Source organism: Pteropus vampyrus, unplaced genomic scaffold (assembly GCF_000151845.1).
Source record: "Pteropus vampyrus isolate Shadow unplaced genomic scaffold, Pvam_2.0 Scaffold1000004636, whole genome shotgun sequence".
NCBI classification, from domain to species: Eukaryota; Metazoa; Chordata; class Mammalia; order Chiroptera; family Pteropodidae; genus Pteropus; species Pteropus vampyrus.
In genome coordinates this window covers 1-23473 of record NW_011919038.1, presented here as the reverse complement: position 1 = coordinate 23473, position 23473 = coordinate 1, and the positions used below count along the sequence as shown (strand labels likewise).

The window sequence follows — 23473 nt, the reverse complement described above, 5'->3', positions numbered from 1 at the left end:
AGTGAGGCAGAACTTAAGAAATTTGCTCAGACTCACAGAGCTGGATGATGGCGGCATCACAGTTCAAACTCAGGCACTGTGACTCCTGAGGCCCTGCTCCTCACCGCTCTGCCCTGCAGGTCACCTGAGCCCATGCTTCCTGTGTCCCCACCCCTCGCCAGAGCTCGATGGGGCCTCACGCAATATGCCATGCCCAAGCCTCTAAGGTTGTCTCATTTGTACTCATGGGATTCTAATTGATGGAGGTAACTGAGTGACACCATAGAGAAGTCGATGCCGTGGAAAGAAAACTTTATTAGACCCATTCCCTCCAGAAAAGAGAGCGCGAAGGCCTAGAGGGACAAGCCCCAGTGCTGGTCAGGATACTGCCAGACTCAAGGGGTTTGCCGCTTGGGATGCTCGATTTACTCCAGAACCTTGTCGTTAGGTAGTTTTCTTGACTCGCAGCAAGTCAAGGAGACAGAGGACGCACATCCAGAGTCTGTCTCCCAGAAGGGAGCCACCGCTTACATGCGCTATTTGCTTAATTACATGTCGATTTCTTCTTTGCCAAAAGCTCAACTTTCCAGTCAAGCTCATCCTGTTACAGCTGCCTCTGCAAAATCCTGTGCTACTTTTTAATATTTAGCAAGAAGAACATTTAGTAAGAACCTTGAAACCTTTGTCTTATCTAACAAGGAGGTAGGAAGGGGAGAGGGGAAGGGGAAGGGATAGGTTGCCGCCTTTATTGGGGTTTCCAAGGGAGGGCCGGCAGGGTAAACAGAATAAAATTGGCTAATTTAAATAATCCTGGTGGCTTTAAGGCATAGGTGCTGTCCCTAGTCGTCTGGTACGCGGCCCGGTACGGCGGCTCCGGGTTGACTTAGGAAAATCAAAATCAATGTTACGGAAAACGTTGACTTCGTGTGCGAGCATTAGCTCAAGGAGGCGGTTGGAGACGCCGGTTGGCTCCTATGTGAAAGGCAGTGATCCACCTTCTCTAGCAGTCAGCTGACCCTGGGAGGGGCAGTCTGTCCCCAGCCAGCAAGGCCACAAATGCAAAGAGAGAAAGAGGCCAGTCACAAGAGATCCCATAGTGTGTGGTTTTTATCATACAGAATATGCAAAAGAGGCAAATCCAGGGACACGGAAAGCACTAGACTATAATCTTTAAAATTCTTGACGGTTTTTCTTCCGCGAATTTCTGAATTTAAAATCTATGGGGAGAGAACTTTGGTAAAGCGTTTGAGTGCTAGAGCCAGGGAGACAGAGCATGAATCTTGGTCCTCCGCTCACTAGCGTGTGGCCTCACACAACGGACGCCATTGCCCGGCCTCTATTTCCTCATCTGTACGATGAACATGCTCATTGTACCCAACACACGGGGTGACCGGGTGGAGGATTCAAGCCGGATCTTGTATGCAGAGACCCTGGAGCACGGAGAGCTGACAACTGGAAGCTGTGGTTATTCTGATGAGGGAAGAAGTCCCTCAGGGGGAGCCCTGGCCTGGGTGGCACCACCGCAGAGACATCTCGAGCCAAGTTTCCCCTTTCAGCCCTCTCTTTCTCTCTCTACACAACACCTGGAATTCTCTTACTGGAGGAAAGGAAAACGCTTCCTTGAGTCTTTAAGAAGAGCTGCAGCATGGTGGAAGGAGGTGTGACTGCATGAAGATAGCAAACCAAGCAGGCGGAAGGATACTGGCTTGTAGCAGGAAAACATGGAGAAAGTCAGGTGCATCCCCTGCAGAGGTGGGGATGCTTCATGACCCTGGAATGATGTGAGCCTCTCCCTTGGAAGCCCTCAACGGGACAGGAAGTGGATCTGGTACACTGGGGGCAGCTTGCCCACTCCAGTCTCCCGGGGTGTGAGGTCAATGTCTTCAGGGGCCACGGGGCTGGCCACAGAGAAGTTCTGGAGGATGGTGGTGAAGAAGAGGAATAATTCCGCACGGGCGATGCTTTCGCCAACACAAATGCGCTTGCCTGTGGACACAGAGGATCACAATGTAAACCTGGAGTGGATGCACATTCTTCGCCCAAAGCCCAGACACCTGTGTGCATTGCAATCCCACTGCATGGGACTGGCTTTAAGCTGCAATTCAGAGTGGACTTCTAGGGGAGCTCCCAAACTCTCTGAAAGCAGGTGCACATTGTAGCTTCTGTTGAGATTTCCAAGGGGTTCAGTTGAACCCATTGAATCTAAGGACCCTCATCCTGTTCGGGGTGTGTGTGTGTGTGTGTGTGTGTGTGTGTGTGTGTGTGTGTGTGCCTCCACACGTGTAGGTGTGTGCATTTGCAGAATGGTACCTATCTCATAGGGCTATTGTGAGGTTAAAGAAGTTGATATTTCTAAAATTTCTTAAGATAACACCGGGTCGGTGCGTAGGGTCCTGTAGGTGTACTTAATGCTTAGTGTTTGTTTCTGGGTGTGGGTGGTGGGAAGTCTGTGGAGTGTGTATCTGCACTGTGTGTGAGTGTCTATCTCTGGCTTTTCTTCTTATCTCAGCCTGAGAACCAAGACTTCTGAAAAAAAAAACCATATTGTACAAAAATTTGTGAACAGGGCTGATGTGCACGCGGTGGGAATCCATGGCTTCTATCACATTCTCAGAGGCGTGAGGTTCCCCACTTTAATGGGATGTAAACCACAGGCTTGGAGAGAAATGAGGACGAATGGGGCCAGAAAGCTGAGGCAGAGAGACCTGGAGCCTCTTCCTTCATTCAGTGGTTGCTGATTTGCAAGCTGATGACCTTGCAAAGGCCATCAGCTTTGTTCAAGGATGGGTCTCCAGGCACTTCCTGGATCTCTCAAGGTGTTAGATATTGTGCCTGTGCGCAGGTATCTGGGGAAGGGGTCACACATTTCCTGGCATATCCAGCAGTGAGGAGAGGAGAGCTGAGACATCCTGGGGGCAGAGCTGGTTCTGCTGCAAACAGCTCTATGACAATGGCTCTTTCCTGAGCAGCCTGTTGTCTCCCCCGTCCCCCATCCCCGCACTGGTCTTCTCCATCCCTGGGGCTGTCCTTTGGGCGACCTCTGGCACGTCTTTGGATCTGACACCATTTGGCTTGGTGTGTCTTTCTTTCAATGCATAGCATGTCCCCCAGCTCTCACTTAAGATGAAATGAGGGAGGAGGCCATTGCGCCGGGCAGAGCCAGGGGCCCTGGGTCACTGAAATCGCTGATGGAACTCAGGACTAAGAACTTGATTCTGGGGTCTTCCTTTATCCCAAAGGATGAGGACCCTGGACTCAGGTTGTTTTCTAAATGGGGCCAGAGCGCAGAATGGGGATAGAGATCAATCAAAGCATGTCAAGACCCTCTCTGACCTCCCAGTGCCGACAGGAGAAACCTCAACTTTCCTAGGCTTTCATGGCCCTCCAGCTGGGCTCTTCACCCTTCTCTCGTTTTGTAATCCACACCCCAGGCTCCTTGGGTTCATCCACTTCAGGCTTTGCCCTTGATATTCCCTCTGCCTGGAAGACTCTTTCTGGTGGCTGATTGATACTCGCTCATGAGGTCTTGGCATAGAAGCCAGTGCTTTTCTTCACAGAACCCAGGAGTAGTCGTTATTTCCAATCGTGTGCTCCCAAAGTGCTTCAGAACACTTATCACAGTTATGATTAATAACAACAACAACAACAACAACAATAATAATAATAATAAGCACTTACTTTGTGCCAAGCAGTTCTAAGCACATTACAGGCATTAATTCCTATAATCGGATATTATTTTGTGGCCCTATGATGAATGTCCCTCTCCCGTGCTGGACTGTAAATTTGCCGAGGCAAGATCGGTGTCTCTATGGGACTTGTCTGACGCATTATCTTCAATAGAGCATTGAGTTTAGAGTAGTGCTGAATGGATATTTTATACCAAAGTGTAGAGAGGTTAAAATACTTGACCACGGTCCGGCTTACCAAGATGTGCCACTGGGTGGGGATCTCCCTTCTTAAGCCCTCTCGAGGGTTGTCGTGAATGTGGGATGGCATAATACAGGTAAAGCAACTGGCATATACTAACTGCTGACTCAAAAAAAAGGAGACTTCTCCTTGATGTCTCAAGGAGGGGAAGCCACTTGCACTCTGGTGTCTGGGAAGTAAGTGAAGATCCAGCTTACCTATGGAGAAAGGGATAAAAGCTTCGTTCTTCTTCACGGCCCCGCTGGCATCCAGAAAGTGGTCAGGGTTGAAGGTGTCTGGTGTTTCAAAGTAACGTGGGTCATAGAGAGCAGAATTCAGGATGGGATATACCTCAGTACCCTGAGGGATGATCACCAGATCAAAGATATTGCCATTTCTTTCCCTATTCTACTCTGAAAACAAAACAAAAATAAAACCAAACAAGAGGCCCTAATAATAAAACAACAAGAGATCAGGTTTAGAGATTTAGAAACCCCAGGATGCCCACACAAGAAAGGTCACCAGCTGGCCTCACCTGCGGGATCATATACCCTCGGAAATAAGTATCTTTGGTGACTTTGTGGGGCACACCAATAGGGACGAGGTCCGCAAATCTCTGGATTTCATGGAGAACTGCGTCAGTGTATGGCATTTTGGCGCGGTCAGCGAGGGCTGGAGGGCGATGTGAACCAATCACCTGGTCAATCTCCTTGTGGACTCTCTCTGCACAGAAGAGGGGGACCAGTGAACCTCATTGAAAGAGGCGTTTCAGCAGGGACACTGCTTCCTATGGGCCAATGAGTCAGAAAAAACTGTCGTCAAGGATTGACAGTCCTCAGAGCAACCAGCTTGGGCTGGGGGTTCAGAAGGAAAAGCAACAAGAATTCTCACCCACTGATAGCTAATGAATGTCATGGGTTCTCTCCCCATGTGCACAAATAAATACTCACACGTGCACCACGGTTTCACCTAAAATTTCAGATTAAGAACTCAAAGTTAAGAAATAAAAACCAAAACTTTTTTTAATTTAAAAATGGAGAGAGAGAGAGGAAAAAGAAAGAACTCGTGGCTATGAACCTGTCAAAATTCCTGCTCTAATATGAGAGGAAAATGAACTAATATTGAATGCATGTGCATTATAGCACCGTCCTAGGTCCTCAGGAACATCACGGTGAAATAGATCAACAGAGTAACCCATGAATAACTGGATAGATAAACGAATACAGCAATCAATGAATCAACTCATAAATAAAAAGACTAGTGAGTGGAAGAATGGTGTACGCATTTGTTTACACATCAATAGGTGAGTTAATAAATCGTTAATTAATAACTTGTCCAAAGACAATAAATGAACCTAATCAACGAACAAATCACATGAATGGACGGAGGGCTAGACTTATGGAAGAAGAAGTGAAGGAATAGTCCACATTAGTGGAGAAATAGGTAAAGAAAATGATAACTGGAAAGATGGCTTGATGATAAATGAATAAATCAAAGATGGATGAATAGAAGGATAGAGGGGGTGAGGATGAATTGAACGCCTGACCGATGGAAGGCTTGAGGAATGAAATCTAGTTCATCAGAGGACAGATGAACGAATGAATGGATAAATAAGCCAATGAATCAGTGACAAATAGTTTATGCAATTAATCACTGTTTCAAAGGGTCAACAGATGAATGAATCAGTGCAAATAAAGAATGGGAGGGTATGCTCTGGTGTGACTTAGAGATGAAAGAATCTGAGTATACCGATCGATTAATGGATAAAAGCACAGGTCGATGGATGGGCGGATGGGCGGATGGATGGATCCATCTTTAAGTGATCCGTCAAATCAGGGGGAGAACAGATTGACAGATTCTTCATTGTCCATCCACCGACAGAGCTGGCTTAGTTGGCAGCTCATTCAGTCCTGCAGTGCTCCTGATATGAGAGGGGAACGCTGCCTCTCTCGTTCGCGCAGGACCCCTACCTCACTTCTGCCGCCAAAAAGGGGCCAAAAGACGCCCCCCGGTTGGCTGTCCCTGGCCCGCCCACCTGCGATGTGGGGATATTTGAGCATTAGCAGGAATCCATAACGGAGAGTGGTGCTGGTGGTCTCGGTGCCCGCGAAGAAGAGCGAGAGCACCGTGTGGATGAGGTTCGCCTGTTGGAACTCGCTGGCCGGGTCGGACTTCTCCTGGGGACAGAGGGCGGGGCTCGCGTTACGGGAGGCTGGAGCCTTGCTGCGCCCTCCTCCTGTCTCTGAGTCTCTCACGCCCTCTGGCCCAGTTTGCTTTGCTCTGTCCTCTGCACATCCACCCATGTATCTCTAGCTCTGTCTCTCAGCCTCTCTTCACTCTGGCTCTGTTTTCAGTCCATCTCTTCATCTCTTCGCCGTGTTTGTCCCGCTTGCTCTCCCAGCCTCTTTCTGCTTGTGTGGGTACGTTTGTCCCTTATCCTGTCCTGTATTTCCCACTCCCCAGCCTCACCTTCTCCACTTTCTCCTTCCTTTCATCTCCGGGTCCATTCCCTTCCACATCTCCCCTCCCTTTTCCTAATCTCCCCTCCCCATCCTGCGTTCTTCCATCCCCCCCTCCGTTCTTCTCACCCCCCCATCTTTTCTCCCTCCCCCCACCTCCCCCTCTCCCAAATTCCACTTTGTCCATGCGGAGCAGGTAGGTATCGATGAGGTCCTGTGGGGCGCTGGGGTCCAGGGTCTCCCTGTGCTTCTCCACGCTGCGGCCAATGAAGGTTTTGACTTCCTCCAGGTTTCTGTAGATTTGCCTCTGTGTGCCCTGGATGGACTTGAAGATGTCGGGGAGGAACTCCAACATCTGCAGGGGAGAGGGGGCGGTGAGGTCCTCCTGGAGCTGAGCTGGCGGGTCACTGGAAAGAGGCAGCCCTCCTAGGCCTCAACACAACACCTCCGAGGGGAATCTCTGTCCTCTTCTGTCTCTGACACACACACACACACTCACACACACACACACACACACACTCACACACACACACTCACACACTCACACACACTCACACACACACTCACACACACACTCACACACACACTCACACACACATTCTTTTCAACTCTGTCTCTCAAGATCTCTTTATCTCTGCCTTTTTTTAATATCGTTTGCTTCTCTCTTTTCCTATACTCTCTCGTTTCCAAGCCCTCATTTTCTTAGTCTCTTCCTCTAATTCTCTATTTCTGCCTTCTCTGTCGCTGTCCTTTCTTTCTCTGATCTCTCACCATCTCTCTTTCCCTCCAGGTGCCTGTGTCCTTGTCTCTCCCCATCGTCCCTGCTTCTCGTGAAACCGGAAGCTGCATTTCGGGGGCCCCAAAGCACATCATTCCTTTCCCCTGCTCTAGATAGCCACATCGTCCCCACCCGCCCTCACCCGCACCCTGACCTGGCTGGGGAAGGAGCTGATGAGCGCAAAGGACTGGTAGAACAAGTCAAGAAGCCTCAGGAATTCGGGGTCACTGTAGGCAAAGCGTTTCCCAAAGACAATGGAGCAGATGATGTTGGCAGTGATGGAGTGGAACAAGAAAGTGGGGTCCTGGAGGGCTCCTAGGAGGAGGAGGAGGCGGCAGGTCAGGGAGCACAGACTCAAATGCCTAGCTGCTGCCCATCTCTGTGGAACTGTCCTCCATCACTCAGCAATGATAAAGAGAACAGGAGTAATGACGGCTAACACTCACTAGCCTGTACGATGTCCCAGGCCCCAGTCTAAGCACTTCCCACATGATTTTATTTAATTCTCACCTCTACCTTATGAGGAAGGTACAGTTGTGTTATTATCTCCATTCCATAGATGGGCCGACACAGAGGTCAAGTAAGTTGCCCAGGGTGACCCAGCGACTCACCGCTGGGGCTTGGGTTCAGACCCGAGGCTGTGCGATAGGTCGTCTCTCAGGCCCTAGCCCTGACTCTGGCCGGGGAGGTACAACGAAGTTCCAGGGCAGGGGGAGCGCAGTGCAGGTGTTTATTTAGTCCATTGCATGTTCACATGATAACGCTCTGCTCTCCGTGTCCCTTTTATGTCATTCCCCTGCCCTTCTTTTCTCCCACTCCAGAGGTCTCTGGCCTTCGGGAAATCGTTCTGCACTTGGTAATGGATGTCTGTATACGCCAGACTTCCCCTGTTGGAGGGAGGGTGGGCTGTGAGCCCAGGTGTGTCAGGTCATCAGTCAGGGTGAGCCCTGTCTGAAGGTCTCAGCGGTCGATCTTCTCTTGTTCCTCTGCAGACTCTTTCCTCAGCTTGTCTGTCCCTCTACTTTTCTCTTTCCACCTCTCCAAGTCTCTTCCACTGTCTGTCTCTGCTCGGTCTCTCTTCCTCTGTCTCTCTGTCGGTGTCACTCTGTTTCCTCCTGTCTTTAGTCTCCGTCCCTCTGTCCGTTTTCCTCTGTTGCTCCCTGTGTTTCTGTCTCTGCCTCCTCTCCCAAACCTCTGTGTTTATGTCTCACGATCTTTTGCTAAAGGACCCTGTCACCTTTATGTCTCCTAAACACCCATTTAGGAAGCATCTCAAAACAACCAGAAATGCTCCTCTGACGGCCCATCCAGGAGCCAGGAGCAAAAACTCCAACTGCCCTCCATGCTTACTGCCAGCTCGTCAGGAGTTCGCTCAAGAAAACGAACACACACTTGGTCGTTTTCATAGTGTCTATAGTTCTCCCTTTTCTCTCTCTGCTTTCCTTCATAGAAGTCCTGTTTTTGTCTTTGATAGATACAGTTAACCCGTGAATTGGTTTCCCTGAACACAAGTAGACGACGTACTAATATCTAGGTTTATGTCCTTGACACTATACACCACATCCCCTCCAGCACCCTGTGTCCCTCTCCTACCCAGCTCTGTCCATCTGCATGTTCTTCTGTGCGTCCCCATTCCTTTGTCTGATTGTCTCTCTGGCTCTTTCTTCCTCTATCTCTACCTCTCTCTCCGCTCACATACAGCCCCTCTCTCTGTTGCTTTGCAGCCTGCACTTGTCGGTTTCACTGTCTTTCTTTCCTTCCCACTCCCCAGGCTCACCCTGGGAATTCCGCAGCTTCTGCAGCAGAGACTGAGCCTCCTCTTGAATCCGCTCCTCCACACTTCGCTTGCCCATCCCGAAGTCTCTCATGGCGGCCAGAGAGAATCGCCGAAGGGCCCTCCAACTTTCTCCATTGGCAAAGAACACGCCTGGGGTGTAGGTGGGCATGGGTTGCAGAGGAAGGTAGAAGGAGACTCTGGGCCTCTTTCCAGCCCTTATCCTCCCGTCCCATCTTCCCCTATCCCCACCCTCCCATCCCCATTCCCTCCTGGTGCCTTTGAGGCCCTTACCGTATCCCTGGAAGACTCTATCAACAGCAGCAATTCTCCCCCGACCAGAGAATGCCTCAGCTTGGTCCACCAGGGCCTCCCGAATGCTGTCGATCCCACAGAGCATGACCACGGGCTTTGACCCCAGGTACACCGTGAAGACGTCCCCATATTTGTCTCGTTGCTGCCAAGCATACCAACACCCAGGGTTGCTATTAGTGTGCGCCTCCGTGGTCATCCCAGTCGTCGAACCATTAAAACACTTACATTTGGATTGGTAGTTAACCTCTGCCCGGAAACCCTCCACCCCAGTCTGCCTTTCACCTTCCCAGGACCCAGCAACTAAAGGATTAACCCATGACCCAGCCGGGGCCTATTTGATTGGTTAGTGCCCCAGGCCATACAGATGGTTAAATATCTCTGATATCACCCCCATCTATACTCTTGAGTCTGGCCAGATCTCCCTGGAATCGCAACTAGAGAATCGTTCTTCTTCAACCTGCTGTTTGTCTCTTGACAATTTCCTCCAAAGAAGTACACTGAACCACCCCGTTGGTAGACATGAAGGGCAAGCGATGGCCCTCTGGTGGTGATTGTGAATCTGAAAAATCGTTAACATCATTAAGCCTCTTGGGAAACTGCTCAGTGGGTTTTACTGAAGCAGAAAGTTCACATGTCCTTCATGATTCATCAGCTTCACTCCTAGCTACGTACCCCAAAAATGTGTACTTGCATTCACCTAAATAAAGAACAAGGAGATTCATCGAAACCTTATCAATAAAATGTTCAGCACCGTCAATAGAGGATAATTATATAGTGACACAGCCATGCCAAGGAATACTACACAGCAATGAAAAAGAACAAACCACAGCTACACCCAACAACACAAATGAAACTCACAAGCATCATGTTGAGCATAAGTAACCAGATGCAAAAGAGTCCATAATTCTATTTATATGAAGTTCAAAAACATGTAACACTACCCCGTGCTGTCAGGATAGTGGGAGGGTAGTGACTGGAAGGGAATTTGATGGGGGTTCCTGGGGATGGGCCTGTTATTGCTTATGTGTATGTCATTTATGTGAGCTTGTTTGTTTAAGAAAATTCACTGAGCTGAGTACTCAAGATTTGTGCACTTATTAGGGTGATATTAAACTTCAGTGAAAAAGTTAACTTATAATCATAAAAAGGTTAAGCTTACTGAAAAATGTCTCACACTGATCTGCAAAGCCTACTCACTGGTCTCCCTACTCCCGTTCCTGTCCCTTCTGCAATCATTTCACCACCGACCCCAAAGTCATCTGATTAAAGTGTCAATTAAGTAATATCCCTGACCTGCTCCAAGCCCTCAGGTGCTCCTGCCTCAGCGAGAATAAGATCTGAAGTCTCTACCACGGTCCACGCAGCTCTGCATGACGTGGCCCCGTCACCCCTCTGCTTCTCCCCTACTCGCCCTGTGCACACTCAGATTCAGCCTCCTCATTGTCCCCAAAACATGCTGAGCTTGCTCCTGCTTCTGGGTTCTTGCACCAACACTTGCCTCTCCCTGACGCCTTCCTCCTGCATCTTTAAGGTCTCTGCCCAGAGATAAAGCAGGACGGAGCCTTTGCAATCCAAAGCAGCTCCCACCACGTTCTAAAATAGTACCCTGCTTTCTTGGAATCAGAGCTCGCCTCTATCTCATATTTCTTTATCGGTTTATTTTGTATGCCCTGCCCAATGCCATACCTAGAACATTCCCAAGCACACATAAGATGCCCAGTAAATAAGTTACCTTTGAATGAGTGCACAGAAGAATGAGTGGATCAAATTAGCTGCCGTTAAGGAGCATTCACGGTCCACTCTATGCAGTGTCCCATGTTACTCTCACAACCGTCTTACGAGGCACTCGTTCTTACTGTCACAAAGCCAGAGCTGTCTGACTCCAGAGGACTTGGGAGCATATCGGGGAATGGAGGAGAGGACGGCCCCCCTCCCCAAACTGTCCCATCAAGACGCCCAGTAGCTCGTGCCCTCTCCTTCCTCGTTCCCTCTCTCTCTCCCCCGCTCTCCCTCTCCCCTTCTGCCCCTCTCCTTCTCCCTCTCCGTCCCTCCCTCTCTTTTGAAAGATTCTTAGAAGAGCTTTAAGGGTCTGGAATTCTCAAATTTTAATGCAAAACTGTGTGTGGATGTTGGGAGGGGAGGGAGCCCACAACTTTAATCAGATTCTTAATGGATTTCGGGATCTTGGTTATTCCAAACTGTTAGGCAGCTTCAGTTTATGAGGACACTGGAGGTAAAGGACCGCTGTGCCACCCCGGCCTCCTCTTTGTGAAGCCCCAGCCGTGTGACTGTGGACAAGTGCTTTCTTCAAGCTAAGACTCACTGCCTGTACCTTTAAGATGAGGATAACACTTAGGCCACAGGGTTCTTGTGAACAAGACCTGACGAATACTTATACCGATGTAGGTAAATCTTAGCCACATAAATCCAGAAATTTGCGGGAAAGCACGGTACACTGTGGTACGTTGAAAACAACGAGAGCTAAATAATGCCTACTTAAGGTCTCCGCATATGTGATAAAACTCTGTTAAAAACAAAGGAATGACAAGCCCAAGATTCAGGAGCGTGGTCACCATGCCGTGAGGGAGGGGTGGAGACGGACGGAGAAGCAGGACACAGCTGGAAGTTGCTGTCATGTCTCAGTTTTCCCATCAGGAAGTGGGTTCATGGGCAGGGATTACATTATTGATTAATAAATGGACGTTCAAACATGAAAGCACCCTGGAATGCAGGGATACAGAGCCTAGTCGATACTCCCTAATGTCAGCTGTTATGTTATATCGCTCGCCGGTAAGCGAGCTCCTCCTGGCCTGCTACGTGCCTTCCTCTCCATCCATGTCCTGGCCCTGCCATGAACCAGTCTTTGCCCTCTTTCGTTGGCACAGGAAAAACCTGTTTGGCTAGTGCCACTGCCCCCTTTTATCTCTCTTCCCGGGGCAGGCAGGTGCCCAGGGACTTCATAGACAGTGGCAGAAGATGTGAAATTCTATACCCAATTCTCACACCTCGACACCGCCTCACGCCCACTTGCCCACTCCTGGGACAGCACCCATGCACTTCCAACCAAGCGGGACGCCTCTGACTGTCTGGCCACCATCCACCGTGCTTCATCTCCATGCCTTTTACGGCTCCAAACTTCACGTGACCCACCCCTGAGCCTGGAAGTGTGCCTTTCTCCTTCTGGTGAGTGACCCTCAAGTACAGAGACTGCGAGTCATCCTTAGACCCCCTCCATTTGCAGCTCACCTGCAGGAGGAATTTGAGTAGGCCTCTTCTGCCCATCTGCAGAACGTTCCCAAAGAAGGGCAGAGGACGGGGGCCTGGTGGGAGGCTGCCATGTGCCTTTGTGTGACGCTTGGCCAGGAGAAGCAAGAGTCCTGTGAGGAGAGCCAGGAGGAGGAGGACACTGAGCTCCATGGTCCCAGACTGACTGCCTTCCAGCCCACGACAGTCTCAAGCCGGGCCTTTTATCCTAAGCCTGCCCCCTAACTCCGTTATGTAACCTCATCCATTCCCTACCGCCCCAGGGCGAGACCTTGAAAGAAAGGTGCTGAGTTCATACTTCCTGCTCAGGCAGCCCAGTGAACTGCTCACTCCCCTCCCACATGCCCCAGGAGATACTATGATGGTTACCAAGATCAGTGGGAATGAGTGTTCTCACACACACACACACACACACACACACACACACACGTGTGTTTGTTTTTGTGGGTGTAGTGAGCATGCACTGTCTACATGTAGTTTTGTTTGTGTGTTGACGCTTGCATGTTTGTCCAGGCCTGCTTGCATCTGTGCATATGCTTATATGATTTTTATACCTGATGTGTTTGTATTCTTGCGAATGTGCTGATGTGTTTCTGTGCGTGAAGTGGCATGTGCTCATGTCCATTTTTGCACGTGTGCAGGCTTATATATATTTCTGTGGGTTCAATTGGAAAGGGATGTTTGCATTGCCGTGGTGGTGGTCATGGTGCGTGTCCCTGTGTGTGAGTCTGTGTGTGCTCATGTGTTTGCGTGTCTCCCTGTCCTGGTGTTTGTAGGGCTTTCAGGTGCTCAGGAAGATTCATTCCTTTAGTTGTCTGTCCTCCTCCATCCTATTATGGGTAGGAGTTATGGGAGAAACAGAAAGAGTGGGGCGAGACCCAGAACCGGGAACTCAGGGGTGGACGGGTTCCGGTGGGAAAGAGGAAGACTGAGCCCGGCAGGGGGAAATAAACTGCATATAGTTAATGTGTACAATTTGATCCATTGTGACGTATTATATACCTGTGAACCGTCATCACAAGCGAGATAATGAACATATCCTTCAGCCCCCAAAAAAGGAAGCAAGAAGGTCAAAGTGAGTAGTAGAACATATGACGACAGCACACAAGAGGCTAGAGTGATATGAAGGGACCACAAGCCAAGGGATGCAGGCAGCCTCCAGAAGCTGAAAAGGGCAAGAAAATGGATTCTGCCCTAGAGCCTCCAGAAAGGAACACCTGGCTGACACCTTGATTGTAGCCCTGTGAGACTCATGTAAGATTTTGGACCTACAGAACTACAATTAATAAATGGGTGTCGTTGTACATCACTAAATTTATGTTAATTTATCACAGCAACGTAGAAAACAGATACAATCTTCCTTAATTTCTCTCAGCAATATTTTCAGTGTACAGGCCTTTCACATATTTTGTCAGATTCATTCCTGTTTCATCTTTTGGTGCAATTAATATTCTTTTAAATTTTCTATTTCTCATTACTCATTGTTAGTATATAGAAATACACTTGATTTTTTTTTTTTTGGTCTTGTAGCCTATCATTTTGCTAAACTCACTTACTATTTCTTGTGGGTTTTTTTTTTTTTGCAGATTCTATCAAATTTCCTACATAAACGATCATGTCATCTGAGAATAAAAGAGTTTTATTTCTTCATTTCCAATCCAGACGCCTTTTATTCCTTTCCCTTGCTTTATTGCACAGGCTAGAACCTCCAGTACAATCTTGAATAGAAAGTAGTAAGAACAGACGTCCCTGACTCGCCTTCAACCTTCAGTCTTTAACTATTAAGTATAACATTAGCTTAGGGGGGTTTTGTACGTTTCTTTTATCAGGTTGAGGAATTCTCCTGATTCTTAGTTTGCTGATTTTTTTAAAATCAGGAATGGATGTTAGATTTTATCGAATGTTAGCTATAATTTTAGTTTGTTAAGATGGTGAATTATATTAACTGATTATGAAATGTTAACTCAACTTTGCCTTACTGGGTAAACCCACCCGGTAACAGAGATAATTCACAGGATTTATAAAAAGTATTTTCCTTTTAATAGATTGTTGGATTTGATTTAGTGGAATTTGATTTGGAATTGAAGGGTTTGTGAAGGTATTGTTCTGCAGTTTTCTCTTTTTGTCATGTCTTTGGTTTCGATGTCAGGGCACTACTGGTCTATCGGAATGAGTTGGGACATATTTTACCTCCTTTTAATTTTCTGGAAGATTTTGTTTAGAATAGGTAATGTTTCGTCCTTAAATGTTTGATAGAATTCACTAGTGAAGCCATAAGGGCCTGGAGCTTTTTGCAGAAAAGTTTTGGTTTTTTCACTTAAGGTAACATTGATTAATAACAGTGTAAGTTAGTAATAACATATATAAGATTCAGGTGTACGATATTATAATTTGATGTCTGTATACACTAAAGCATGCTCACCACCAAAAGTCTAGTTTCCGTCCATCACCATGTAACTGACTCCCTTCACCTGTTTTGCCCTCCCCCACCTCCCTTTCCTCTGATAACCACTAATCTGTCGTCTGTGTCTATGAGTTTTTGTTTTGTTTTGTTTGTTCATTTGTTTCTTCTTTGTTTTGTATTCCATATCTGAATGAAATCATTTGATTTTTGTCCTTTTCCATCTAACTTACTTCACTTGGCATAACGTGCTCAAGATCCGTCCATGTTGTCACTACATTTCAATCTTTTATATGCCTGATTGTGCTAATATACACATAACATAAAATTTATCATCTTAACAATTTTTAAGTATACAATTCAGTAGTTTGAAGTGTCATTGCGCAGTTGTGCAACCAGCCTCTAGAACCTTTTCATCTTGCGACATCAACACTCTATACCCATTAAACAACAACTCCCCTTTCTCCCTTCCTGGCAATCATTATTCTACTTATTGTTTCTGTGACTTTGACTACTTTAGATACCTCACATAACTAAAATATCAAATATTTGTCTTTTTGTGACTGGCTTCTTTCACTTAGCATCATGTTCTCAAGTTTCATCCATGTTATGTCATGTGTCAGAATTTCCTTCCTTTTCAAGACTGATAATATTTCAGTGTACGTATGTACTCCATTTTGCTTATGCACTGATCTGTCGATAGACACTTGGGTTGCTTTCATCTTTTGGCTATTGTGAAGAATGTTGCTATGAACATGCGTGTACAAATATCTCCTCAAGATCTTGCTCTCATTTCTTTTGGGTACATGCACAGAAGTGGAATTGCTAAGTCACATGGTAATTGTATTTTTAATTTTTTGAAGAACTGCCATACCGTTTTCCGCAGTGCCAGTACAGTTTTCCATTCCCACCATCAGTGCACAAGTGTTCCAATTTTTCCACATCTTTGCCAATACTTGTTGTTGTCGATATAGATAAATATAGAGATATAGCAAGAATTCTAATGAGTGTGAGGTGATATTTCATTGTGGTTTTGGTTTGCATTTCCCCAGTGATTAATGATGTTAAGCATCTTTTCATATGCTAGTTGCCTATTTGTATTTCTTCTTTGGAGAAAAAAGTTTTGCTCACTTTTCAGTCGGGTTGTTTCTTTGTTATGGAGTTGTAGGAATTCTTTATATAATCTGGATAGTAATCCCTTCTCAGATATGATTTCCAAATACCTTCTTTAGTTTCAGAGGTTGCCTTTTTACTCTACTGATTATGTCCTTTGATATACAGACATTTTTAATTTTGATGCAATCCAATTTATCTACTTTTACTTTTGTGGCATGTGTTTTTTGGTGTCGTACCTGTAGAAAAGTTTTTAACTTCCAATTCAGTAACTACAGTGCTTTTCAGGTTATTTACTTCTCTTTTAGTGAATTTGATCTTTTGAAGAATTTGTCCATTTCATCTAAGCTGTCAATTTCATCGGCATAATGTTTCATAATATTCCCTTATTAACCTTGGAATAATGATGCCATCTCTCTTTCCCAATATTGGTAAATTGTTTCCTTTACTTTTGCTCCGGTCAGTATGACTAGAGGTCGATCAATTTTATTGATCTTTTCAAAGAATCGAATTCTTGTTTAATTGATTTTCTTCATTGTTTTTCTCTTTCCTAATTCATCGATTTCCTCTCTGATTTTTAGTATTTCACTTCTTTTACTTTTTTGAGGTTCACTGCTCTTCTTTTTCTGATTTCTTACAACGGAAGCTAAGATCATTGTTTTGAGAACTTCTTTTCTAACATTGTTCAGGGCTATTGCTTTAGATATATGCCACGAATTTCGATATGTTATATTTTCATTCAGTTCAAAGTATGTTTTAATTTCCCTTTTGAGTTCTACTTGATCCATGGGTTGTTTAGAAGTGGATTGTTTAGTTGCTAACTATTGGAGGATTTTCCAGAGATCTTTCTGTTATCGATTTGCAATTTAATTCCATCGTAATCAGAAAACATAGTTTGTACGCCGAGTCTTTTTAAATTTATCACGACTCATTTTATGGCTCGGAATGTGCTCTATTTTTCTGAATGTTTTCTTCGCACTTGAAAATAATGTGGACTCTGCTATTGCTGGGTGCAGCGTGCTATAAAGGTTACTCGGGTCAAATTAATAGCGTTATTCAGTTCTACTATACCCTTGCTGAGTTTCCACCTATTTGCTCTGTCACTTATTAAGAACGGGGCATTTAAATCTCTGAGTATGACGGATTTGCCTATTTCCTCCTGCAGCTCTATCAGTTTTGGCTTAATGTTTTTTGAAGCTGTTATCAAGTATATAAATCTTTGGGATTATTATGTGTCTCAATTATTTGAGTTTCATCATCAAGAAATGCCCTTCTCTATTCCTGGTGATACCTTTTTTTTTCGAAATCTACTTTTTCTGATATTAAGGTAGCCACTTTAATCTTCTTCTCATTAGCGTTAGCATGGTATATCTTTTTCCATCCATTTATTTTAATTCATTTTGGTCTTTACATTTAAAGAGTTTCTTACAGACAGCACATAATTAGATTTTGCTTCTTTTCCCCTCCAATCTGAAACCTTTGAACTTGGCTGTTTTGACAATTCAAATTTAATGTCATTATAGATGTTCTTGGGTATAAGTCTGGCAACTTCTTTGCCCTTCTGTTCTTCATTCTCTTTTTCTTCTTGTTCTGCCTTCTTTTGGATTAAATATTGTGTCATGATTCCATTTTATGTCCTGGTGTACCAGCCAGAACTCTTTGTTCTGTTATTTTTGTGGTTGCTTTACGATTCTTAGTATACATCTTAAAACTATGAGTGCAGCTTCAGGTGATATTATGTCACTTCACATGTGGCCTAAGAGCCTTACTATAGAATGTACTGGAAGTCTGGGTTATCGTTTTCATACATCTTCCTTTTCTATAAGCTGTAAACCTCACACTACATTGTAACGATTTTATGTAAACAGTCAATTATTTTTTAAAAGGTTTAGATAATAGAAGAAAATCTTATATATTATCCATTTGGTTATCAAGTCCAAGGTTTTTCATTCCTTTGTGTAGGAATATGTAGATTCATATTTCCATCTGAGATCATTTTCCTTCTGCCTAAAGGACTTCCTTTACCACTTTTTGTGGTGCGGGTCTGCTGGTGATGAACTCTTTAAACTTATGGATCTGAAAACATCTTTATTTTGTCTTTGTCTTCGGAAGATCTTTTTGCTAAGTGTAGGATTCTAGATGATGGGTCTATTACGTCAGCACTATAAGATGTTGCTCCACTGCTTTCTTACTTGCATTTCCGCTGATGAGGAACCTGCTCTCATCTGTATCTTTGCTCCTCTGGACATCCCGTGTCTTTTTGCTCAGGCTGCTTTAAGATTTCCTTTTTAACATGCCTTTTGAGAAATTTGATTATGATGTCTTGGTCTAGTTTCTTTAGGTTGTGTGTGTGTTTGAGGTTTCTTGAGATTCTCGGATCTACGGGTTTAAAATTTTCACCAAAGTTAGACATTTTTCAGCCAGTATTTGTTAATTATTTTTTTCTATTCCCACCTCTTCTTGATGTTGTCCATAGCTCACTGATACTCTGCTTATTTTTTTAAATTCCCTTTTCTCTGTGTTTCATTTTGAATAGCTTCTATTGCTATGACTAATCTTTTCTTCTGCAGTGTTTAAACTGCCATGAATCTATCAGTGTATCTTTCATCTTAAATACTGTAGTTTTCATTTCTAGAAGTTTGATTTGAGTCTCTTTTCAATCTTCCATATCTCTACTTAACTCTTTGAACACATGAAATATAACTATTAGCATTGTTATAATGTCCTTGTCTGCTAATCCTAACGTCTGTATCAGTTGTATTTATTTTTTCCTCCTCATTTTTTCGCATGCCTGGTAACTTTTCCTTGGATTTCAAACATCATGAATTGTACCTTGTTAGATATTAGGTATTTGTCCTATAAATATTCTTGAGCTTTGCTGAGGAACACAGGTAAGTTAATCGGGAAATGTTTACCTCTTTCATGCCTTGTTTTGAAGATTTGCTCGGTGAGTTCTGAGAAGCATTCAGTCTACTAAGGCAAGACTTTCTCGAGTCCCAATGCCCCATGAATTATAATTTTTTTTTCAGTCTGGCTGATTTGAACTGGCAGTATTCTTGGCCCTGTGTGAACAACATTTCCTCTAATCCTTTTGGATGTTTCTGTACCAGCCTCTGGATGATTCCACACACCCATACATTGATCAGAGCGCAGCCGAATGTTCTAAAGGCACCCTCCGAAGATCTCTAGAATTCCCTCTGTGCAGTTCCTAACCTGTACGCTGTCCTGTGAATTCTAGCTGCTTTGGACCCCTCAGACCCTCTATTCTGTCTTCTCAATTCGGGGAGTTCATGGGGCTCCACCTGGGTTCTCCTGCCTACACTGTAGCCTGTCAGGCCATACACCGAGGCAATTGTAGAGCTCCCCACTTTTGATGCCAACTCTCAGGCATCACTGTCCTTCATCTCCTGATATCTTGTGTCTTAAACACTGTTTTCATGTCTTTTCCCCATGCGGTGGTTGTTTCAGTGAAGTGGTTTCATCTGGTCACTGTGACTTCATCTTGTCCATAAGATGCCGTATATATATTTCTGTGGATGAGTCAACTTATATCTGTGATTATGCTTTATATAATTGTATTACTTTCTATACGAAAGTGTGTTTGTGTTTGTAGGGTGGTGGTGGTATGTGTTCCTGTGCACGTGAGTCTGCATTTGCTTGTTTTGTTTATGTATGTCTGTGTGTGTGTGTATGTGCACGTGTGCATATCCTGGTCCCTGTCTGCGTGTGGCCTGCAGATGCTCAGCGTCTGTCCTCTTTACCTCTCCTTTTCTGTGACAGCCATAAAGACAGAGATGCTGAGTGTAAGAGAATGAGGGCGTGAGAAAGACCACATTGGCAAGGCCGCGAGCGGAGGTGGGACAGGTGGGGAAAGGCAGAGAGACTGTAAATGAGGATGTGGAGGCACGGTCAGCTGAGAGGCCCATGGACTCTTTCTTGGACTCTCTTTCTTGTTGTTTTTTTCTTCATCTGAGGAATTTCATTAAATCTCTATGACAGTTTTTCTCCCATTCTTTCCTCTCCTCTCCTCTCCTTTCCTTTTCTTCTCTTTTCTTTTTAAGTAAGAAACTTGAAAACTTTATTGATGCCAGTACCAGCTCAGCGGTACTTATCCAAAGGCTGAGCTTTTTCGTTTTTGTTTTTAGTAAAGTATAGTTGACATACGATGTTATATTAGTTTTAGGTTCACAACATAGTTACTCAACATTTATATATCTCGCCATATGATCTCCCTTATAAGTCTAGTCATCGCTTGTCACAGTATAAAATTATTATATGATTTACTATATTCCCCGTGTTGTACGTTACCTCCTCATGGCTTATTTATCTCATAACTGGAAGTTTGTACCTCTTTCCCCTTCACCTTTTCACTGATACCCCACCTCTCTCCCCTCTGGCAACTATCAGTTTTCTCCTCTGTATCTGTGAGTCTATTTCTGTTTCGATTTGTGATTTCAGACTCTACAAAGAAGTGATATAAGACAGTAATTTTCTTTTTCTATCTGGCTTATTTCCCTTCGCATGATACCCTCTCGATCCATCCATATCATCACAGATGACAAGATTTTCTTATTTTTCATGGTTGAGTAATATTCCAATATATACATAGATATGTGCATATATACATATAGATCACACCTTTTAAATCACTTTATCTATCAACGGACATCTATATTACTCCATATCTCAGGTATGATAAGTAATGCTGATGAACATAGGAATGTATATATCTTTTTGAATTAGCGTTTTCATTTCCTTCAGAGAAATACCCAGAAGTAGAATTGCTGGCTCATATGGTAGTTCTAGTCTTAATTTTCTCTTGGACTCTTGGTGTCTCTCTGACTGAACCAAACAGCTCTCTCCTTGTCTTTTTCTGTCTGTCTTCCAATGTGTGAGTGTGTTTTTCTGACTCTCTCTATATCGCTCTTTCTCTTGAACTCTTGCTCTGTTTTGGTATCTGTCTCTTTCTCTAGACCCTGAGTTCCAGGAGTGTAGAGTCTGAGTCCACTTTGATTGATGTCCACTAGTCTCAGGTCTGCCCTGGCAGGGATCAGGCCAGAATTGCCCATTATGGGATGAATATGTTCTCATCTGTGTGCCTCTGCTTAGATATCAGCCTCTTTCTTTCTCTCTCTTCTTTAAAATGGAGATCCAGAATCTTGTTTACAAAGCTAAACAAACCACTTGCCACTACCAAAGATCCTGATCTGGGGTGTGGGGCCAGCTGAGTCACCCCACATGCCTGGCAATGAGGCAAGGGCAGTCAGAGATATGAAGCCCAGCCTCACCCTATACTCTCTGCCCAGGACAGAGGGAACAAACTAGCCTGACCTCTTGAATTCAGGGGTGGAACCTGCACTGTCCTGACCTTGGAGAGGTGCCAGCATGGACTTTCCTTCCTGACCCCGGGTACCAGCTCCCGCTGTGCTGGTAATCTGGAGCGGGGCTTGGGTTCCAGCCCTGGAAACCAGGGATGGGAAGTGTGAAGTGCTTTACACAGAGTAACTCACTTACTCCTCACTTTTCGAGGAAGCTATTGCTCTCACCCCACTCCATAGTTGGGGAAAGTGAAGTAGAAAGAGGTTAAGACTTTGCCCAAGGTCACACTGCAGTCTAGAGGTAAAATCGGTGTCAAACCCAGACGGCCTAGTTCCAGAGCCTGCTCTTTCAACCACTTCACTATGCTACCTTCCTGAGACAGAGGCAGAAACCCAGAGAGAGACTGCCAATACCCGTTGAGAGACTGTCTTCCATTCTGGACATTGAAGTCCCAATTGGGCCTGGCATCAGGCGCAGCCCCTAAGGCCCATGCTGCGGAGTCTAGTGCACCATCTGGTGCTTGTCCTTGGAGCCATCCCCGTGCTTCTGACAGAATCCGGCATCATTCTTCGGAGTTGAAGAGAGTTAGGAGGAGTTGGCAACGGTCATCCCAGTTAGGCTGATGAGTTTGGAAGATGGACCTGAGCAAATCAATCATCGCCTGTGGTTTCTCTGAATAGGATGGGGTGTGCCGAAAGGCTGATAGTACAAGACGGGGCAGCCCGGCTGGTGTGTGCCGCCTTCGCTCACCTCAAAAGGGCCTCATGTCTCTCAGAGAAGCATCTGGAGTGCCGCAGGCTGTTGGGATGGCCGTGTGGTCAAGCGAAGATGCTGTGGACTCGGGCTTGGCCGCCACTCAGGCTATTGCGGCGGCAAAGGCACCGATGGCGGAGGGCTGTCTGGGAACTGGGGGTAGTTTGGCTGTACAGGGGCTGGCGGAGTTGTTGGGATATATGACAGTGGGAAGAAAGCTTTTTCCTCGGGTGCCCTTGGTGGATGACTCTTGCTGGCTCTTCTTTGTTCTTTCCCCAGGTCGGTCAGGCCACAAGTACCTTACTCTGTCCCTGACTATTTGTGCAGAACTGGGCCTAAGGGGGCACTACAGTAGAGATTAGCAATCATGAGTCTATGTATGGAAACTGGTCTGAGTGTCCAGGGCTTGCTGTCACTACCCAGTACACAGCTCTTACAGTGGGGAGGTCCAGGATCCCCTCTGGATGCCACCCTAGCCTGAAGGCAGGCCACACAAGCTCGCAAAGAGTACAGAGTTTTCCTGGGGTCAGCTTGACCTCGTAATCCCCTGGGAAATCTTTTTTAAAGATTTTCAACATTCAATTTAAGGCAGTTGGCTTAGAGGAAACTCCACCCATATTACCTTAGGCAGCTTCTCCGTGAGGGGGAAATAGACCTTAAAATTTCAAGAACATAATTTGATAGTGGGCCCCTGTGTCCAAAGAGCCATTTAGAGATAGACGGTTCTTAAGCTGAATCAGTAAGTCATTGTCCCACCTCCCTATGTTGGTGGCACAAAGACAAACAAAAGTGGGTGCCTCCTCCAAAGAGGGGACCATTCAGGTGCTCATCTGGCCGCATCCCGAACGAGCTTAGGTGACGCTTGACCGTAGCAGACTCAGCTTTAAGACTTACGATTGGACACTAGTCCAATACCACTCTGGACCATATGCCATACACCACAGAATTGCACACAAGCTCATTCGGACTCCATAGCCTTTAGGGTACATTACGTGTGCCCAGCCATAGAGTCACAGATTCGTACCTGACTGAGGCAAACCAGCAAAGATGCTCATTCACTCATACATTCACATACCAGAGGTTAAAACATTGCCCCCCCCCCTTTGGGGAAGCCCTGAACTTTGCCTTTCTTCCACCTCCAGGAAGACCCCTGATGTCTTCCCCGATTGGAAGACCCTGACCCGTGTCTTCTAACTGAAGACTTTGGGAGGTGATCAAGCTCCTCTTCCATCCAAAGAGTGGACTTCACTCGGGTGCTGAGCCCCAGGGCCCTACCTTATCCTGTGGCTGTTCCTGGAGAGTTGGTCTGTCCCTCCTTTGAGTATGGTCAGGCTCAGCCATCTGGAGAGTCAGAGTTCCGGTCTGAAAGAGAACCCAGAATACCATCAAGTGATGTGCCTCCTCGCTCGTCT

At 45.6% G+C, this 23473-nt stretch overlaps 1 protein-coding gene across 1 annotated transcript; it reads right to left on the bottom strand.

Moving 5' to 3' along the window:
- Positions 1–1783: 1783 nt before the first annotated feature.
- LOC105311521 (cytochrome P450 2B11-like) lies at positions 1784–12628 on the bottom strand. Its single transcript, XM_011387505.1, has 9 exons — positions 12458–12628; positions 9191–9353; positions 8900–9049; positions 7277–7437; positions 6523–6699; positions 5921–6062; positions 4421–4608; positions 4104–4245; positions 1784–1965 (listed from the first exon to the last, which is right to left on the bottom strand). Exons 1-9 carry the CDS (start codon positions 12626–12628, stop codon positions 1784–1786), a joined length of 1476 nt encoding a protein of 491 aa, XP_011385807.1.
- Positions 12629–23473: the final 10845 nt, after the last annotated feature.